This window comes from Erythrolamprus reginae, chromosome 2 (assembly GCF_031021105.1).
Source record: "Erythrolamprus reginae isolate rEryReg1 chromosome 2, rEryReg1.hap1, whole genome shotgun sequence".
NCBI lineage: Eukaryota > Metazoa > Chordata > Lepidosauria > Squamata > Dipsadidae > Erythrolamprus > Erythrolamprus reginae.
The window spans coordinates 66,030,973-66,049,204 of record NC_091951.1 but is presented as its reverse complement, the minus strand read 5'-3'; the positions used below and the strand labels follow the sequence as shown (position 1 = coordinate 66,049,204).

The following is an 18,232-nucleotide window of genomic DNA, read 5'->3' as shown; positions in this document are numbered from 1 at the left end:
CAGAGGTGGGTTTTAAGTAGCTTACGAAAGGCAAGGAGGGTGGGGGCAATTCTAATCTCTGGGGGGAGTTGGTTCCAGAGGGCCGGGGCCACCACAGAGAAGGCTCTTCTCCTGGGTCCCGCCAAGTGGCATTGTTTAGTTGATGGGACCCGGAGAAGACCCATTCTGTGGGACCTAACTGGCCGCTGGGATTCGTGCGGCAGATTTTATTCAAAAGCTTAGTACAGCAGGCCCACATTTCTCTGTTGGTCAACAGGTAGACTAGATTTGTTCCTGTATATATTATATTGAGGAGGTACAAAACATTACCTGGAGTCTCATGCAGGTAGTCCTCAACTCGCAACCACCATTGAGACCAGACTTCCCATTGCTGAGTGATGCAGTCATAAGTTCAGATGTTACCTCACCACTTATTTTAGCAAAGGCAAACCTGGCACTTTCCATTGGCAATGTTAAATTCTGTTACTGGAGGACTCACCCCAATCTAAGCAATTTTGGCCTATGTTCCACAAGCCTCAAAGTAAGGAAATCCTCAAATTCCCCCTACCCCGCTTATTTCTCTCCCAATCTCTTCCCTTTTGGTTATCCTACCTCCTAACTTGCAAAGAAGCAAGGTATCTCAGAATCATGGAGCTCTGGAGGTGGTTGCCACATTCCCACTCAGGAGCTTCTTGGCATGCTGCAGCTCTGGGGATGCAAAAAGCCCCCGAGCTATAGCATAGTGTCATCTCTGGAAGCTCAGCTGCCCCAGAAATGCAACACACCATGGCTTGGGTTGCCAGAAGCTCCTATGCTGGCCCTAGAATAGGGTAGGAATGGTGATTTTGTAATATCCTTTCCCTGGAGTGGAGTGGGAGTGAAGATTGGGCAGTATAGAAGTTTAATTAATTAATTGATTGATTGATTGATTGATTGATTGATTGAATGAATGAATGAATGAATAAATAAATAAATAAATAAATAAATGTTGCAGTATCCTTGCCCTGACCTACCAAGTCATGCTCACCGAACCAGTAGGGAAAAAACTGAATTTTACCTCTGGGGTGAGGGCCATACATAACTCTGAGTTATATTCTTCCAATAGATGGGCACTGAAGCACATAAAGAAAAAAAATCTAGATTCCATCGGGTGACACTGTTTAATGCAGAGGTGGGGAACTATGGCCTCTTTATGACCCGTGGACTTCAATTCCCAGAATTCCTGGGCTGGCTCAGGAATTTTGGGAATTGAAGTCCTTGCAGAGTTGGGCGGCATATATACATATACATGTGCATGTGCATGTACATATACATTATACATATACATTTACATATACATATATATATACACACACATACACATACATATAGTCATCAACATGGTGATATATTTAGCTGTAAGTTGAAATTATGAAAAAAAAGTGCTGAAAAAAGTGACTTATGTTTGAGCTTCACATTTATGACTATAACAGCATGCATGGTGCCATGTGATATCTAATGTGACCATGACAAAAAAGATAGCAAAATTAGATGCAGTCATATGGTGGCTCACTTAATGACAACACTGCTTAACTAGTCCCAACTGCGGTCGCAAGTAGAGTACAACCTGTATTATTCAGTTTTTGTTTTTTGCTGCAACCAACAGGGTTCAATTTCTTCATTACAATTTTTTTACGTGATCAAAAGACAATAAACAGGGTATACACAGATGGACAGCTGTGCCTAAGCACACTGATGCTAAAAGAATAGATTGCGTATTATAATTGCGTAGTATAAAGGGCTCTGCCCTTTCATCCTCGCATTACAGTGTCTCATGCAGATGAGGAGGCAGATTTTGAATTGCACTGTCACATGTGTTTTGCTACTTCCCCACCTTGCCTCCTCCATGGATGTTTGACACTATGAGATCAGACCATCCAGAAAAGAGACATTTGGTAGAAATGGCAATCAGGAAAATTAGATTCCAAGAACAAATACACTTTACTTGTTACAGCTTTCCCCCCAAATATTCAAGCCACATTAACCTTCCATAGGAACAATAATAAATTGCCACCAGATTAATGTATAGCTTTTAGAGTATAATTCTCTCTCTGACCAATGTTGCCTCCTGACTATATCGGTCAAATAAGCAAGCTAAAGTACCTTCAGGAATCAAGTACAATAGTCTGGGTTTGCCCTGAGGTGACTGCATAACTGATGTAGCCAACATAGGGCACTGAGGTCAGTGATTTGGGGTCACAATGATATTTTTTTAAGCAGCATCATTTGCATTTCGTAGTAGCAGTATATTTACCAAGCGATGCTTAAAAGGTGGCGAACAACAGAGCAGAGTTCCTCTGCCACAGACTGCAATACTTGGTACTTGGTGACAGTAACATGGCCAAGAGGTCACCAGAAGACCGATGTAGAGTGCGTGATACGGAAAGAATGAAATAGAAGGCAAAAAGGCTATAGGCAAATTATTGCTGGCAAGGCAACTGAAGCATGCATGCTGTTTCCTTCCAAGCTTGCAATCAACCTCATATGTACAATGCATGCCATAAAAAAACCCCAAATAAAATAACACATATACACCCCCATATCAAAATGGAGACACTTCATGCCTTGAGCAATATTTTAGTTCTTTACCTAACTATAATAATGATTAGCATATGTTAAACATTTCTCTTTCGTACTTGCACAGGCAATCTGTGGTGGGTTTTTCTTTTTTTGATTACTAGTTGAAGGAACAAAAAATCTTTTGATCTGTGCTTTATAATATTATTAATTGCAGTAGTTTTGCAACAACAACAACAACAGCAAACAAAATTCAAATACCTCTTACAATCAGGTCTGCAGCAGCTGATAGTTTGTCCACGCTTGTTTGCACCATGCAGACATATTTTCCAGCATGATTCAGCTGGATGCTTCTGATCATCAAATCACCAGCTGAATCCTGCTGATAAAGTAGGGAAAATGTTACAACTACTTTACAAAGAACTCTAAACAGCATTATCATATGACAGCCACTTGGCTAATGGATTCCTTTAGCATCAACAGATGGAAATGCAAGGCATGACTTATTTAAACTTATCTGGAGGATGTGGTGGTCTACAAATCAAAATTAAATCAATTAAAATAAATAATGTAAAATGTGTGGACAGGAGAGTATGGCTCCTTGTAAAGGACAAAAGAATTTCAGGTCAGTCAAGCAGTTTACCATACATGTGGTATGTAAAAAAGGGTTAAGGGTTTCCCCCCCCCCAATGCTCTACCTAAATGTCCAGTTTGCAACCTTCATTAGTATTTGGACATGTTTCCTGCATATCTTCATCTATTAGGTCAACCCAGAGCCATGTGACACAGCCGTGATATAGAGGGACCACATACGGTATTTATATAAGGTCACAAGGATTATTTGTTTGTTTATTTACATTTATAGGCCATACTTCTCCTGTGGACTCAGGACGGCGTACAAAACAGAACAAAACAGAATTAAAAAACCCCTACATAAAAAGAACTGTTCAAATAAGGCAATACAAAATTTAAAACCCCCGAAGATTAAAAAAACCATTCGACCTAAATCACACCACAAACATATAGTCAGCCAGACCAGATTCTTCTCGCTCACTGGTCCCAGGCCTGCTGGCAAAGGCATGCTTTTAAAGATTTTCAAAAGGCCAGGAGGGTGGGTGCAGTGCAAATCTCCTGGGGGAGCTGGTTCCAGAAGACAAGAGCTTCCACAGAGAAGGCCCTTCCCCTCGGCTCCACCAGTCAGCAGTGCTTGGGTGACGGGACCTGGAAAAGGCCAACCCTGTGGGATCTGACTGGCCGCTGGGATACATGAGGCAGGCGACGGTCCCATAAGTACTCTGGTCCTAAGCAAATGCAATCTAGAAGTTTTTGCATTACTTGGCGTGGAACAATATAATTGGGTTTTTTGAAGTGCAAAATATCTGTCACCGATCAGCAATTGTATGGATTCAATTATGGCTTCTGTGTGGCTGTGCAGCATCAGAAATATTTTGTGTACTTGTGCAAACATCTGACTGAGGACATGGAATAATATCTGGAATTCCTTGTTATGTTTCAACTCAAAGAAAGAGGGATTAATTTGGAAATTATAAATATGATAACGTTTGGCATATAATGAACGACCATTGAGTTCAATATTGAACTTGGGTTAGTTCAGAAGATAAAGCAAAATATTTCCATCTGATCTAGTATTATATTGATTAGCATTGTATTCTTTCTCAGTATTAGAGCCTTTTGCACAAAGAAATAGAAAGTTCTGACCTTCCCACCAAGTTTATAATGGCTATTCTATACATTGTTTATTTATTTAACATAACACACACACACACACACAGAGTCTTCTAAAGAATGCTTGAAATTACCTCTGCATAGAGAGAGCGCTTATTTTTGTGTGTGTTTTCATGGAAGGGATTAGTTTTATGTTCTAAGAATGTTGACTATAGTTTCCAATCTGCAGAATCACATATGCAGTTCTATAGAGGAAAACTAAGGGGAGATGGAAACTGTTGAAAATTTAGCAGCTACTTGGTTTTTTCATTGAGCCAGAAACTTGGCCTGACAGTGGCAGATTACTGCAGCAAAGTATTAAAAAATGCCCGTCTCTGTAGACAATATTTATCGTAAGGTTTTGGATAAGTTTGTGAGCCTTAAAATGGGCTTCCATCTTTTTCAGGCCATAAAACCTTTGTTACAAAAAATAAATAATAATTTTTAAAAAATCCCAGAACCCCTGCTGCTTGCCTTTGAAAGCTACACATCATTAGGCGAGGGGGGCGTTCGCCCAGGTTTGCCTGGTGCACCAGTTGCGACCCTATTTGGACCGGGAGTCACTGTTCACAGTCACTCATGCCCTCATCACCTCGAGGCTCGACTACTGTAACGCTCTCTACATGGGGCTACCTTTGAAAAGTGTTCAGAAACTTCAGATCGTACAGAATGCAGCTGCGAGAGCAATCATGGGCTTTCCCAAATATGCCCATGTTACACCAACACTCTGCAGTCTGCATTGGTTGCCGATCAGTTTCGGGTCACAATTCAAAGTGTTGGTTATGATCTATAAAGCCCTTCATGGCACCAGACCAGATTACCTCAGGGACTGCCTTCTGCTGCATGAATCCCAGCGACCAGTTAGGTCCCACAGAGTGGGTCTTCTCCGGGTCCCGTCAACCAAATAATGTCGCTTGGTGGGACCCAGGGGAAGAGCCTTCTCTGTGGTGACCCTGGCCCTCTGGAACCAACTCCCCCCAGAGATTAGAATTGCCCCCACCCTCCTTGCCTTTCGTTAGCTGCTTAAAACCCACCTCTGCCGCCAGGCATGGGGGAACTGAGATACACTTTCCCCCTAGGCCTTTAAAATTTTATGCATGGTATGTTTGTATGTATGACTGGTTTTTATATAATGGGTTTTAACTGTTTTTAGTATTGGATTATACTGTTTTGTTACTGTTGTTAACCGCCCCGAGTCTGCGGAGAGGGGCGGCATACAAATCAATCAATCAATCAATCAATCAATCAATCAATCAATCAATCAATCAATCAATCAATCAAATAAATAAATAAATAAATAATCAGGGGCTCCTAAACATCCCAGAGGGAGGGTACAGTGGATTTTGAATGTCAACTGATATATTCCAACTGTTCTGTTCTGTTGTACTGCAAACTAGTATGATGCCTCTCAAACACTCATTCATTCATTCATACTCTCTTTCTACCTCCCTCTCTCTCCCTCCCTTCCTCTCTTTGCAAACCTTAAGGTGCTTTGGAACACAGTTTGAAAACTCTGTTCTAAAGACAAGAAGGGAGCAGGGGAGATTCTGCAGAACTGAATGTAGTGGCAACTAGTTTTAGGTAGAATTTTCTATTCTGACTTTCTGTTCAAAGAACAGCTTTGTCTCTCATTTTAGACTTGGGTGGAGCTGTCCTATATATTATTGTTCTATAAAAAGAAATAGGCAACTTCTCTCTGACATTTCAGTTTGTCATTTTCAGTAATATTTTAAAAATAAAATAAAATGGCAATTGATTTTATTGACAGTGTTGACAAATATTGAAGGAATAACTATCCAATTGATTCTTCCTGAACATGTAGTTTTACATTTACTACGTTTTGTTAATGATCTGCTATTTTTCAAATATTCCAAGAAATAAGTACCATGTTTTCTCCAAAATAAGACACCTCCTGATAATAAACCCAATTGGCTTTTCAGTGCATGGCAATAAGGCCAAGTGCTTATTTCATGGCTCAAAAAAATATAAGACAAGGTCTTATTTTGGGGAAAACACGGTACTTGGATCATGTGATTAAGAAGCTAATCAGGTAAGATAGAATTTAGATAAGTCAAATACTTTATTGCTGAAGTTATTAACTGCTATGATTTGAGAACGTAAGTGTGAACAGACTAAAGCAGGCAGACAATCATATCATCAAACTGTCCAATATTTTATTTGGCACTGAACACTCAAGAAGTCTCCAACAATTACTAATAATAATATTTACCCCTCCAACTCTTTCAAAGTGATCTCCATCTTTTTCAAAGTCTATCAGACGTCCATTAAATGACCAAGTAAAGACAATGTCTAGTGGATGATCATGAGATACTTGGCAAGGCAGAAGAATACTTTCACCAGCAGTGACATCCATGCTGGTAGGTGCCACCACAAATCGTGTTGGATCTATAAATAATATCAAAGAATAAAAGATCAGATTTTCAAAGTAGGGTTTAAAAGGCTGAAATAATACTTGCATGATATTTGGTCAGCATAATTTTTAAAAGCAAATTTAATGCAGTTGTCTTAACTAAAATATATATTTTTGTCATCTTAAACTTTAAGAAAGTGGACAATCATAGTATTTCTAGTAATCACAGCAGAGAAATATAGGCATATTTTTCCATGTTAGACAGTAGATAGCACTATCAAGTTGTTTCGCTCTGCTGCAATGTATCTGCCTATTTGCATGTGAGTATTTAAAATAAAATTTTAAAAAAATCTTGAAGAATTTCAGAAATGATTTCATTGTTGTCGTTTCCATACAATGAAGAACACCTAGGTTAGGAATCTGGGGGACAGAAGTAACATTTCATTACTTCTGGTATTGGAATCATAATGATATTGTGTTAAAGAGCAAGAATGTAAAGCTTCTGGTTCAATGACAAAGAGGAGATGTGTTGTGGCCTATTGGCTGCTGGCCCTCCCAGCAGCTGAGGAGGAAGCAATGGCATGGGAGTCAAGGTCAGCATCAGGGCAACCTGGGGCTCCAAGGGGGAAGAGGAAATGGGAGCTGGGAGAGAGAGAGAGAGAGAGGAGGGCAAAGCCTGGACCATCCATCAGCCCTCAGATGGAGAGTCAACAGGTCTCAGGTAGTTGATTAAGAAGAGGAGGGACAGCTGGGTCCTGTGCCTGAAACGCAGCTGCACAGAACGCAGAGAAGAGGAGAACAGTGAAAACCCATGGGCAGATCCTGGGGGGAAAACCAGCAACCACTACTAGTGAGGGATAAAAGCAGGGGGCGGAAATGAATAGGTGTGGAAGACAACTATTCATCTTCCGGCCGGCCAGACTTGTTAGCCTGCGAGAGACACTTTTTGCCAGGGCTGCTGGCACTTCTAATAAAGAATTATTTTGAGTTCACACCAGAGGTTTTGTTGTGTTTGGGGAGCTGGGTCAGAACAAGATGAAGTCTAGAAATGAGGTACTTATGCCAGCTTTATTTCTAGCTGGATTTTGGACAGAATTCAAGAAGCTTAAAGTGGCAGTATGGAAAAGCTCCAAGAGCTTCTCCATTTATCATCAATTATTAATGAATTAAATGAAACGTTGGGAGAAAGTGCTCACTGGATTGTTTTGCTACTAAATGACAGCTCTGTGTTAAGTTGACTTTTCTTTAATTTTGGTCCAACATCCCTAAATTCATCAGTCTGCAGATCTCTCCCACCCTGCAAGCAACAGCTGGAAAGCATAGTACACTTACAATGGAACATCTGGGTCCCCATCCACTTTTCTCAAACCACACTTCTTTTGTACCTGAATTTTTTGTTGTAGTAACCCTTTAGAGGCTTCTTCTTAGTCAGAATTACAAACCAACATTAACCAATTTGATATGTTTTAATTACACTACTTATAAATGAGCAGTGAAAACAAGAAAAATGTCAGTAAGAATTCTTGAATATCAACATCCTCATTCAAGTTTAAGAAAATGTAAGGACAAATATCCTGATGAATTCAACTTTCAAATATTTCGTGATATAACTTGCAGCAAATATATTAAATGTATAATTTCACCTGTACCACAAAAAAGAGACAGTTAGCTATCTAACATGATTTAACAATACACATTTAATAAAGCATGACAGAGTAAGAAACTTATTTAATGAATTGGGAAAACTCAGATGACTTAATCTGAACACACCAAAGAGAAGTAGCTGAGAATTCGATTCAGTTTAAAAGTTTTTCAACAACATGGCTGATCCAGATGTTGGTCAATTATTGTTACAGGGCAATCTCAACTTTCACTTTTTCAAACATTTTAAACTTTTTCCTAGTTAATATGAGCCACCCATTCTTTATTAAGGGAAAATGTCATGGTATCTTGTACTGTTTTGCGACCCCAAGAATTCTGTCCATTCTAGTGTTTAGAATAAGATATTGCAGGTTAACTTTGCCCATAGCCTGGAGTTCAATCCTGATAGGGTTCAAAGTTAACTCAGCCTTCCATACTTCCGAGGTTGGTAAAATCAGGACCCAGATTGTTCAGTAGAATAAGCTGACATTGTAAATCATCCAAGGAGTGCAGTAAAGCACTATGGAGTGGTATATGTCTAAATCAGGTGTTCCCAAACTTGGCAACTTTAAGACTTGTGGACTTCTACTCCCAGAATTCTCCAGCCAGATAAAGGTTGAAGATCTCTGGTCTAAATGCTATTTTTTTCTCTTCCTCAGAATTAAAGAGTTGTCTCAATGTTTTCATGGGAGCTATTCTAAACATTTGCATTTCTAATATTGTATATTAAAAAGTTGAAAACTGTCCTTAGGCTGAGTCAGCCTATTTTGGGGGATATAATGCTGCATGTTTCTATTTTTTCAGAGGAAGGAAATACTGTACAATATCTTCTTCTGCTTTTACAGTTAATTCTGACTTTCTTATTATACATTTAAATTTTTAATTGTTTGTTTCTACGTTGCAAGCTTTTTTCCTAACACCTTTATTGAGTTACACACATTCTCAGTCTTATTATTTAAGTTTCAAGAATGTGTCTTAAAGACAATTTATTTATTTCGGTTGCTGATTGCAACAATTCTAACTCAGGTGTTTTATCCATGGTTTTCTGACAGTACAAGTATGTTCTTCCCTTTTCATTATTTGTTACATGCAAAATATTGAAACCATTCTGTCTTTGAAAAATTGGTGCTGCCTTGTTCTGATTGCATTTTTGTTTGGATTTATTCCCTAGAGCTTGCTGCCTAGATGATATAATTTTTCTCCCAATCCCAGAAATCTGTCTCTGTTTCAATCATATTTTCTCTCACAAAGCTACATCAGTAAATGGTTAGTCTTGCCCAGCTATCACTTTGTCAAATTTTGACCTTTGCTAAAGCTTGCATATTCATCTTCTCTTGTTTTCAACACTATGTATTTCCACAATGTATTTTTAAAAATATGAGTCTATACAATACCCATGTTTATGATAATATTGTCTGATTTTTTTTCTTTTATTGAATGTTCAAATCCTTCAGATTTGAATAGCAAATAACCCACTCATTTAAATGAATTCCATTTATCCATAACTATGTTAGTCTTTGGTTCAGACTTCATTTAAAAGTATGTCAGTTAGTATTGATATGTCAGAAAGATATATTAAAAAGCATAAATTAAAGCTATCTACATTGTTCTGATTGCATATGAAAATAGACATCTAAAGGCAAATGATAGTTATATGTTATGCTCCAGTGAGCAGTGTTAATTGAATGATCAGGGATGAGCTGTTCCAGGTTTTGAATGAATGAAATCCAGAAGAAATAGATTGCATGAAAGGATGGGCAGGGTTGATATTAGAAAATAAGAGGGTCATTTGGAAACTTAAGAATTTTGATATTTTAGTGACTGGATATTTAGAAAAAAATCTGCTTGTTTTGAATATGTAATTTAAACTATGTCTACTAATACACCCATGTTGAAATATTGAGAGATTTAAGTAAATTAAGTACAAAAGTAAGTAAAAGATACTAGGTTGAAAGTAGAATTAATCAAGGAATCCTCTATGGAAAAGTGTTCGAAACAGATTTGATCTCCTAACTGAATGGACAAAAAGTATTATAAAGAAGAACTAGAAGAAGCGTGAGATGACTGTGTCAGAAGCATGTGCAGTTATGCTAATGCAAAATATAGAAGCGTTTGTTTGGTGGAATGAAGAAGTCACGAATGAGAATGACGAACAAAATGCATACAAGAGAATGATAGCTGCAAAAACTGGAGATGAGAGAAAGATCCTGTATGTGCAAGAGAAAAGATAGCTGCAAAAAATAAGCGTGAAGATTAAAAGTGGGAGAGGAAATACAGAGCTATTTTGGGGGGAATAAAATATTGCTTGGGAAATGGATGAAAAGTGCTAAACAAGCCGGCTTCAACACAGTGAATGGAATTAAAAATAAAAGTGATGAACGATTCTGAATGAAACTGAAGTGAGGGCATGCTCAAAATAGTAATTTGATTTGAATGAGAATGATAGTGATATTTCAAAGAGCGGAATTGAAATGAATGCTATGAATACAAGTAGCCAAGAAGAACCTGGAAAAAGAAAGTAAAAATGATGTGCAAGTGTAGATTTGAGCAAATATGGAACTGAAAGCTGATTGTGAATAGAGCAATAGTCTATATGGAAGCAAGGCATGCATGAAAATAAAAATAAATGAGATGCTTAGCAAGGGATTCAGCATTGAACTTTAAGTAAGAAAATAACGATGGTATTTCCTTAGTTGTTTAATGGCTTTCTGCTGATATGTAGAAGGAACGCTTGTAATGAGTAGTCTGTGATCCGTTGTGAGGAATGAATGTCTATTGAAATAGGGAAATAGCTTCCATTGTATATGTCTTTCTGCCCAATTTGTTACATGGAAATAAGAGCTGTATATGTGAAGAGCAATATAACAAGAAGTGGAATGTAATGATCCCAGGGCACTTAAGTGTATGTTGTAGAAGAAAGAAAGCGATGAACAAACGTGGAATACACAAAAATGAATTAACAGTGGAACAAAAATTCATCCAAAATATGCTGAGATGGCTTGGTCATATGGGACAATAAATGAAGGTCAAATTAATATAGGAGAATATTTGTAGTCCAAGGTTGAACTGTAGAGTCCTTGAATCTTCTGCCTGCCTGTTCTACATAGCAGCTGTTACAGTATGCAGAAGAGTGCATCCATAAACATCTACAAGCAGCTGGAAGATGCGATGACAATTCCATAATTTCACAACCAACATAGCCATCATTTCAAATGGGAAAATGTGAACATTGTAGATGAAACTATAATGAAAAACACTAGAAAATTTCTAGAAACAGGCCCATAGAGGCACACATTTATGTACCATCAAAAGAGAAAATAAAAAAGGAAACAAAAAGACCAGAACATGCCCCCACCAATAATCAACACCCAGACAAATAATCAAACTACAGTGGTACCTCTACTTAGGAACTTAATTCGTTCAGTGACCAGGTTCTTAAGTAGAAACGTTTTTAAGTAGAAGCAATTTTTCCCATAGGAATCAATGTAAAAGCTTTGGCAGTCCAGAGCGAACAAAGCATTTTCCTTTCTCTGGGCGTTTGAACAGGGAATAAACCTCTGCCAGTGGCCAGAGAAAAGAAACGCTCCCTTCACTCTGGGCAGCCAAGGAGTCACCACAGCGAAGGAAAGGCGCCGGCTACAAAGCGAGCGAACAAGAGGAGAGGGGAGCCCTTCAGCATGGGAAGGAAGATGCAGCAATAAATAAAGAAATAAAGAAATAAAAGCTCGGAATTTGGGTGGGAGGAGGAGGAAGAAGAAGAGGAGGAGATGAGTCGCTGCCGAAGGAAGAAGGTGAGGTGAATCAAAAAAATCCAAAACTTTAAGGCTTAAAAAAAAAAGAGGGACTCTGAGGCGGCGAGGAGGACACGCCTCCCATACACCCGGCGCGAGGCTGCCTCCCATACACTGGCTGCTGCTGCTGCTACTTGCTGCATCTTCCTTCCCATGCTGAAGGGCTCCCCTCTCCTCTTGTTCGCTCGCTTTGTAACTGGTGCCTTTCCTTCGCTGTGGTGACTCCTCGGCTGCCCAGAGTGAAGGGAGCGTTTCTTTTCTCTGGGCGCTGGCAGAGGTGTATTCCCTGTTCAAACGCCCAGAGAAAGGAAAATGCTTTGTTCGCTCTGGACTGCCAAAGCCTTCTTAAGCGCCACCAAAAGGCTCCTCTGGCAGCCCAGATGGCCGGGATTAAAGGCAGAATGGCAGGAAACTGGCCAGGCCTTCGTGCCGCTCTCAAATTTCCTGGGAAATTTTTCTGGGCTCAGGTTTTTAAGTAGAAAATGGTTCTTAAGTAGACGCAAAAAAATCTTGAACATTCGGTTCTTATCTAGAAAAGTTCTTAAGTAGAGGCGTTCTTAAGTAGAGGTGCCACTGTATAAACAATACCCTAATCATAGAACTACCAAACAAGCATTTTTTCTTTTCCAGTGAGACTGGTTTACTAGGACAACCTAGTCTATCCAATTATGGGATAGAGCATACTGCTTTCACTTTTCAGGCTTAATCCAGGAGCCTTCACAGGCAATTGCTTTCACAACGAACTATTTTTGTGCTGAACTGATATTTTGCAGACAAAGCATCCTTTAATTTTTTGTCAGTAAAACATAAATTTAATATTAATAAGCAGCAAACAACAACACAATGAAGGGACAACCAAAGAGAAAACACAGCCCTACCAATTCTGATGGGACAACACTGCAAGATCCAATAAGGTTTAGGCCCTGGAGGCTGGGATTGGAAGTTTTGTCTTCTGAGCTTTTGGACTCATGCTGGAGTCCATCCTCAGGGAAGCTCTGGGTTGTTATGTGTGTGGTATTTATATGGTAGATGTTGCGTATTGCTTTTTAGATGTAAATTGTGGTATTGATGGCTAGCTGTTTCTAAAAAGCTACATACTTTTTAGATGTAGCCACCCATCAATACCCCAATTTACATCTAAAAATGGCTGGCTACATCTAAAAAGTGTGTAGCTTTTTAGAAACAGCCAGCAACCAACCCCTCAATTTACATCTAAAAAGCTGCACACAACAGCCACCATATAAATACCACAACATAGAACAGCCCGAGGCACATAGAGAAGTTCCCTGGGGATGAGTTCCGGAAGATTAGAAGACAAAACTTCTGGTTCTAGGGACTGAGCCAGATTGAATCCTGCAACATTATCCTGGGAACATAGAAGATTTGAAACTTTTTTTAAAAAGTATGAATCTGAACATATCCAACATGCCTCCCTCCTCTTATTTTACCCACAACCACAACCCCGGATGGGCTGAGAGAAAGAGTAACTGGCTCAAGGTCACCCAACTGGCTTTCATGACTAAACCAAGACTTGAACTCACAGTATCCCACTTTCTAGCCTGATGCCTTAACCACTAGACTAAACTGGTCCTCTGGAGAGTGGAATTGACTGAAATTAATTATTTTCCTTGTTTTTTTGCTTTCTATGTCTCTAATGCTCTTTTTATTATTAAATTAAAAGATTTATTTTAATTGATTTATCATAATTATGTAATTAATTATTTTTATAAATTTGACATACTCTTTTCTCCCCAAAAGGAAATAGAATGATGGGTACATTTGTGTGCCTATGTGTGTATATATTTATGTACATATATTTATATACTTATTTGCTATGTTTTTGCATATATGTAAATTTATTCATCAGGAAAATATGTTAAACACAATCTGTGCATCCCCTAAAGTTATATTGATTTTGGTTGTAACAGAGAAAAAATAATCAATAATATTTGCAAATATTGCCAATCTTCTCTTTTAAAAAAATTATGAATGAGCCTTGAAACATCTCATCCAATTGAAATCCATAAATGCCCATTATCTGGAAAAGCATCATTTTTTAAAACCAATAATGGTCTGTAAAAAAATCAAACAAACCAGGGATATACTTTGGTATATTTTATTCTGTGAGTGGTTGAAAATAATCTGATAAAAAATGACACCCAAATGCAACTCCGATGAAACTTTTTCTAGCTATATTCATCATGAGCTTAAGCCTGCTGCAAAGCAATTTACAAATCACCTCCAAGGAGAAAGCTTACTAATCTCTTTTCAAGGACTTCAAGAAGTGAAAAGTTCTATTTAATGACATTATTGCAGCAACAAGTGAAAAGTGCAGTATAAAAAGATACTCTGTTGGCAAATGGGCTGCCTTCCTATAATGAAACTGATTACCAGTGGAACATATCCAATCTGAATTGTCAAAAATGTTCCTTTAATTATAAAATCAGCTTTCATTAGACTCAAGATGTTATTTCCTATTTTCCAAAAGTGCTTAGAAATAGAAATATCAGTTAAAAAAATACATGTACATGCATACCCATATTTAAAAAAGAGTTTAATACATATACATTTTTGGCTTAAGAAGCAGAGGTGAGAGTCAAGGTTCCAGGAAACTTCTGAACTAAATCAGAGTCCAAGTCAAAGTACTCCTCCAACTTCCAATTCATTTCCAGAGCCATCCTGGCACCTACACTGGGAAACCTGAATCTGAGTTTCCCACTCAGTTGAAAGTTCACATCTCTTGTCCCCCACCCACAAACGTGCCACGTTGCCCACTCAGATTGTGCCAGCATGGCAAATCTTTCATTCGCTTCTGCCCAGATGGGTGGGCATAGGAGGTCCTTGAACCACTTGAAAGGCTGCATCTGTTCCCTCGTGGAAATCACCCCTCCCAAGTTCCCATAAGCATAAGGTCTTCTCTAGATAATGTGGCAAGCCATTAATTTCTCACCATCTTCTGCACCTTCTTGACAGGGAGATTCAGCAGGTTCTGACCCATTCTGGAGAACCGGTAGTGGAAATTTTGAGTAATTTGGAGAACTGGCAAATACCACCTCTGACTGTTCCTGCCCCCCAGTTGATCAGGAGGAAATCAGGATTTTGCAGTAAACTTCCCCTGGAGTGGGGAGGGAATGGAGATTTTTGCAGTATCCTTCCCCTGCCATGCCCATCAAGCCACATCACTCCCACCAAGCCACGCCCACAGAAACAGTAGTGTGGTTTTTTTTTAATTGCACCCCTGTTAGGAAGGCTTGATAATTTGTTTGGCATTCTGTATGGCATTAGGCATATTTCAAGACTTCAGAATATACTTCTTAGTAGAATCGCATGATCTACCAATACATAATAGCTCAGGAAATAGACAGAAACCTGGAGGAAATTTCTGAGCACAGTTGTACATAATATAGAATTACTCTCAAAATACAAATCTTTCTTCTACTTCATATTGTTTTGGATCTGGCAGTGTAATTTATTCACGTTTCAGAAGTTATTTTAGTTGCTGCTATTGCTGAATGAATGACAGTCAGCAGTTCTTGGTCTTCCCAACTCTGTTCTGTCAGATGTATGATTTGTTCTATGCCCTCTCCTCCCCCTTTTCTGAGCATATTGCAAATAATATTTAGGGAAAATTATGTTTTAAGTAAGCATGAATAACTTCAATTGTTCAGAATATAGTGCAAGAACTGGTATTTCCTGTGACGCTCTAAGGAAGTAAAGTTGGACTTAGTGCAACAAAACAAAGAAATTGATCATTGAACAAATCATCCCAAAGCTAGTACTTAAAGCACAAATGACCAGGCTGAAATGATCCTATTTCGGGACACATTTCATGAAGAGCGTAGTTCTCTGGAGAAGGTTCTAATTCTGGGAAAGAAAGAAGGAAAGAGAAAAGTAGGATGACTAGTACCAAGGTGGATGGGACTCACTTACAGTGGCAATGAATGTACATGGAAAACCCGAAGGATTAAATTAGAGATCAATTATCATGGGAAAAAATCTATGTGATCACTAAGAGTTGACCCTGCCTTGATGGTAGATCAGAACATCAAATACAAGCCAGGCGGATGCCTTGTAGATGACCTGCACTCTGTCAAGGACCTGGGAGTATTCTTCTTAAGCGATCTAAGTGCCAGAACTCACAATAGAATAACTTATGCCACCAGGCTTGAAATTTTGGGCTTGGACAACCTACAACTATACCGCCTACGGTCTGACCTAAGTGTAGTACACAAAATGCCTGCTACAACGTCCCATTGGTTAATGACTACTTTAGCGTCAATCACAATAATAAATGAGCACAAAATAGATACAAACTCAAGGTAAACCAATCTAAACTTAATTGCAGGAAATGCAACTTCAGCAACACAGTGGTCAATGCCTGGAATGCTCTACCTGACTCTGTTGTTACTTTATTAAATCCCCGTAACTTCAACCTTAAACTGTCAATCGTGGACTTCATTCCATTCCTAAGAGGTCTGCAAGGGGTGTGCATAAGGGCACCAGCATGCCTACTGTCCCTGTCCTACTGTGCCCATTATTTGTATCCATTCCCTGTGTTCATATTCATGCTTATACTTATACCTGTTATCTTGTACATGCATGACAAACTAAATAAATAAAACTTTAACTCTGTCTGCATAACTTTCTGCCAATCAGATTACCCGTGATCTGTGGGTTCTCTTAAATTGATAGTTTCTGATGAAAGAGCAGATACCAGGGAGCTTTTGCAAAAATTTAATTTATATTTCTAATTTACTCTTCCTTAGATTTGGACATTGCTAATGATCACTCATGCCTTAATCAGTTCCTGATTGGATTATTGCAATATGCTCTATATGGGGCTGCCCTTGGACAGCATTCAAAAGCTGCAACTGGTCTAGAAGGAAGTGGCATTGGCAGCAATGGGAACACCACAACCCTTGCAACACCCCTATACTGTGCGCTACACTGACTCCCAGTAGGTTTGCAGGTTCAATCCAAGGTTCTGATCATTAATGGCATATATGGCATGAACTAAGAATACTTCTACCCCTGGTGGCTTCTGCCCATCCTACCAGAGCTGGCAGCATGCTCTTGCTTCAAATTATCATGAGTAGTGCCACATGTTGGGCCTTCAGAAATATACTTTCTTTTTCATGGCATATCTCTAACAGAAGAACTTTCCCCTAGAGATATGAATGGTGCAATTTGTTAGCTTTCAAGAAAGCAAGGCTTCCTCTCAGGCACTGAGATCAAAATGTCGGTGGAGTAAATTTTAAGTAAATTATAGTTCTGTTTCTTGTTCGCCACCCTGAAATCCATCTGATAGATGGATGGCTATATAAAGTCAAATGAGTGAATGAATGAGTGAGTGGGTGAGTGAGTGAGTGAGTGAGTGAATGAATTGTATTTTATCTTAAATAAAAGTACATTCATAACCAAAACTATGACTACCAAACATTTTGTTATCTTTATCTATTGCCACAAAATTTTTTATTACTGTATATGATTCTCAAGGTGTATGATGCTTTATTATTGTAATAATATTTATTTACTTTTTACTCATAAATACTTGCTTTAAATAGACATACCTAATTTTACTTCACTTTGCTACAGTGCACTTCATAAATATTGTGGGTTGTTTCCCCGCTCTACCACAAAACCCTATACCAGGAAAAGAATTACAAATTTACTGAAGGCTCTGATTAGCATTTTTGAGCAGTAAAGTATTTCTTTAATTAAGATGTATATTTACATTTAAGACATAATGCTATTACCCAATGAATGGACAACAGCACAATGTAAACCTAACCTTTATATTCACTGAGAAATCCAAACATTCATATGACTCACTTTATTGTGATATATTTGCTTTATTGTAATGATCTGGAACCAAGCCCACAATATCTCAGAAACATATCTATTTAAAATAAAGTACCTCCTTCATAGGGTAAGCCAGAATCAAGCTGACAATTTCCATTTTGTAAAAATAATCTGAGGCATTTTTAACTGTAGGAGTCACTACAAGATCAGAGGATAGGGATTTCTGTTCCTATCAGCATTTTTTTTTGTACTGCAGCTGTAGTTCTTTTCCTGAACAAGAAACAAAATGACTTTTGCTATTTGGGTATGTAGCAGCACATGAACTGAATATCTGCTGATAGCAATGAAGCCTGAGATCTTTCAAGCA

General features: G+C 38.6%; 1 protein-coding gene across 3 annotated transcripts in view; it reads right to left on the bottom strand.

The window, feature by feature from the left end:
- The window catches only part of LOC139160418 (contactin-4-like), a 296,056-nt gene that overhangs the window by 23,688 nt on the left and 254,136 nt on the right, over positions 1-18,232 (bottom strand). For all 3 annotated transcript variants that reach the window (XM_070738254.1, XM_070738255.1, XM_070738256.1), the window contains 2 exons: positions 6,491-6,666; positions 2,797-2,917 (listed from right to left, as the gene is read on the bottom strand). In XM_070738254.1, the coding sequence (XP_070594355.1) occupies positions 2,797-2,917; positions 6,491-6,666 (297 nt within the window). The remainder of the gene's footprint in view (positions 1-2,796; positions 2,918-6,490; positions 6,667-18,232) is intronic.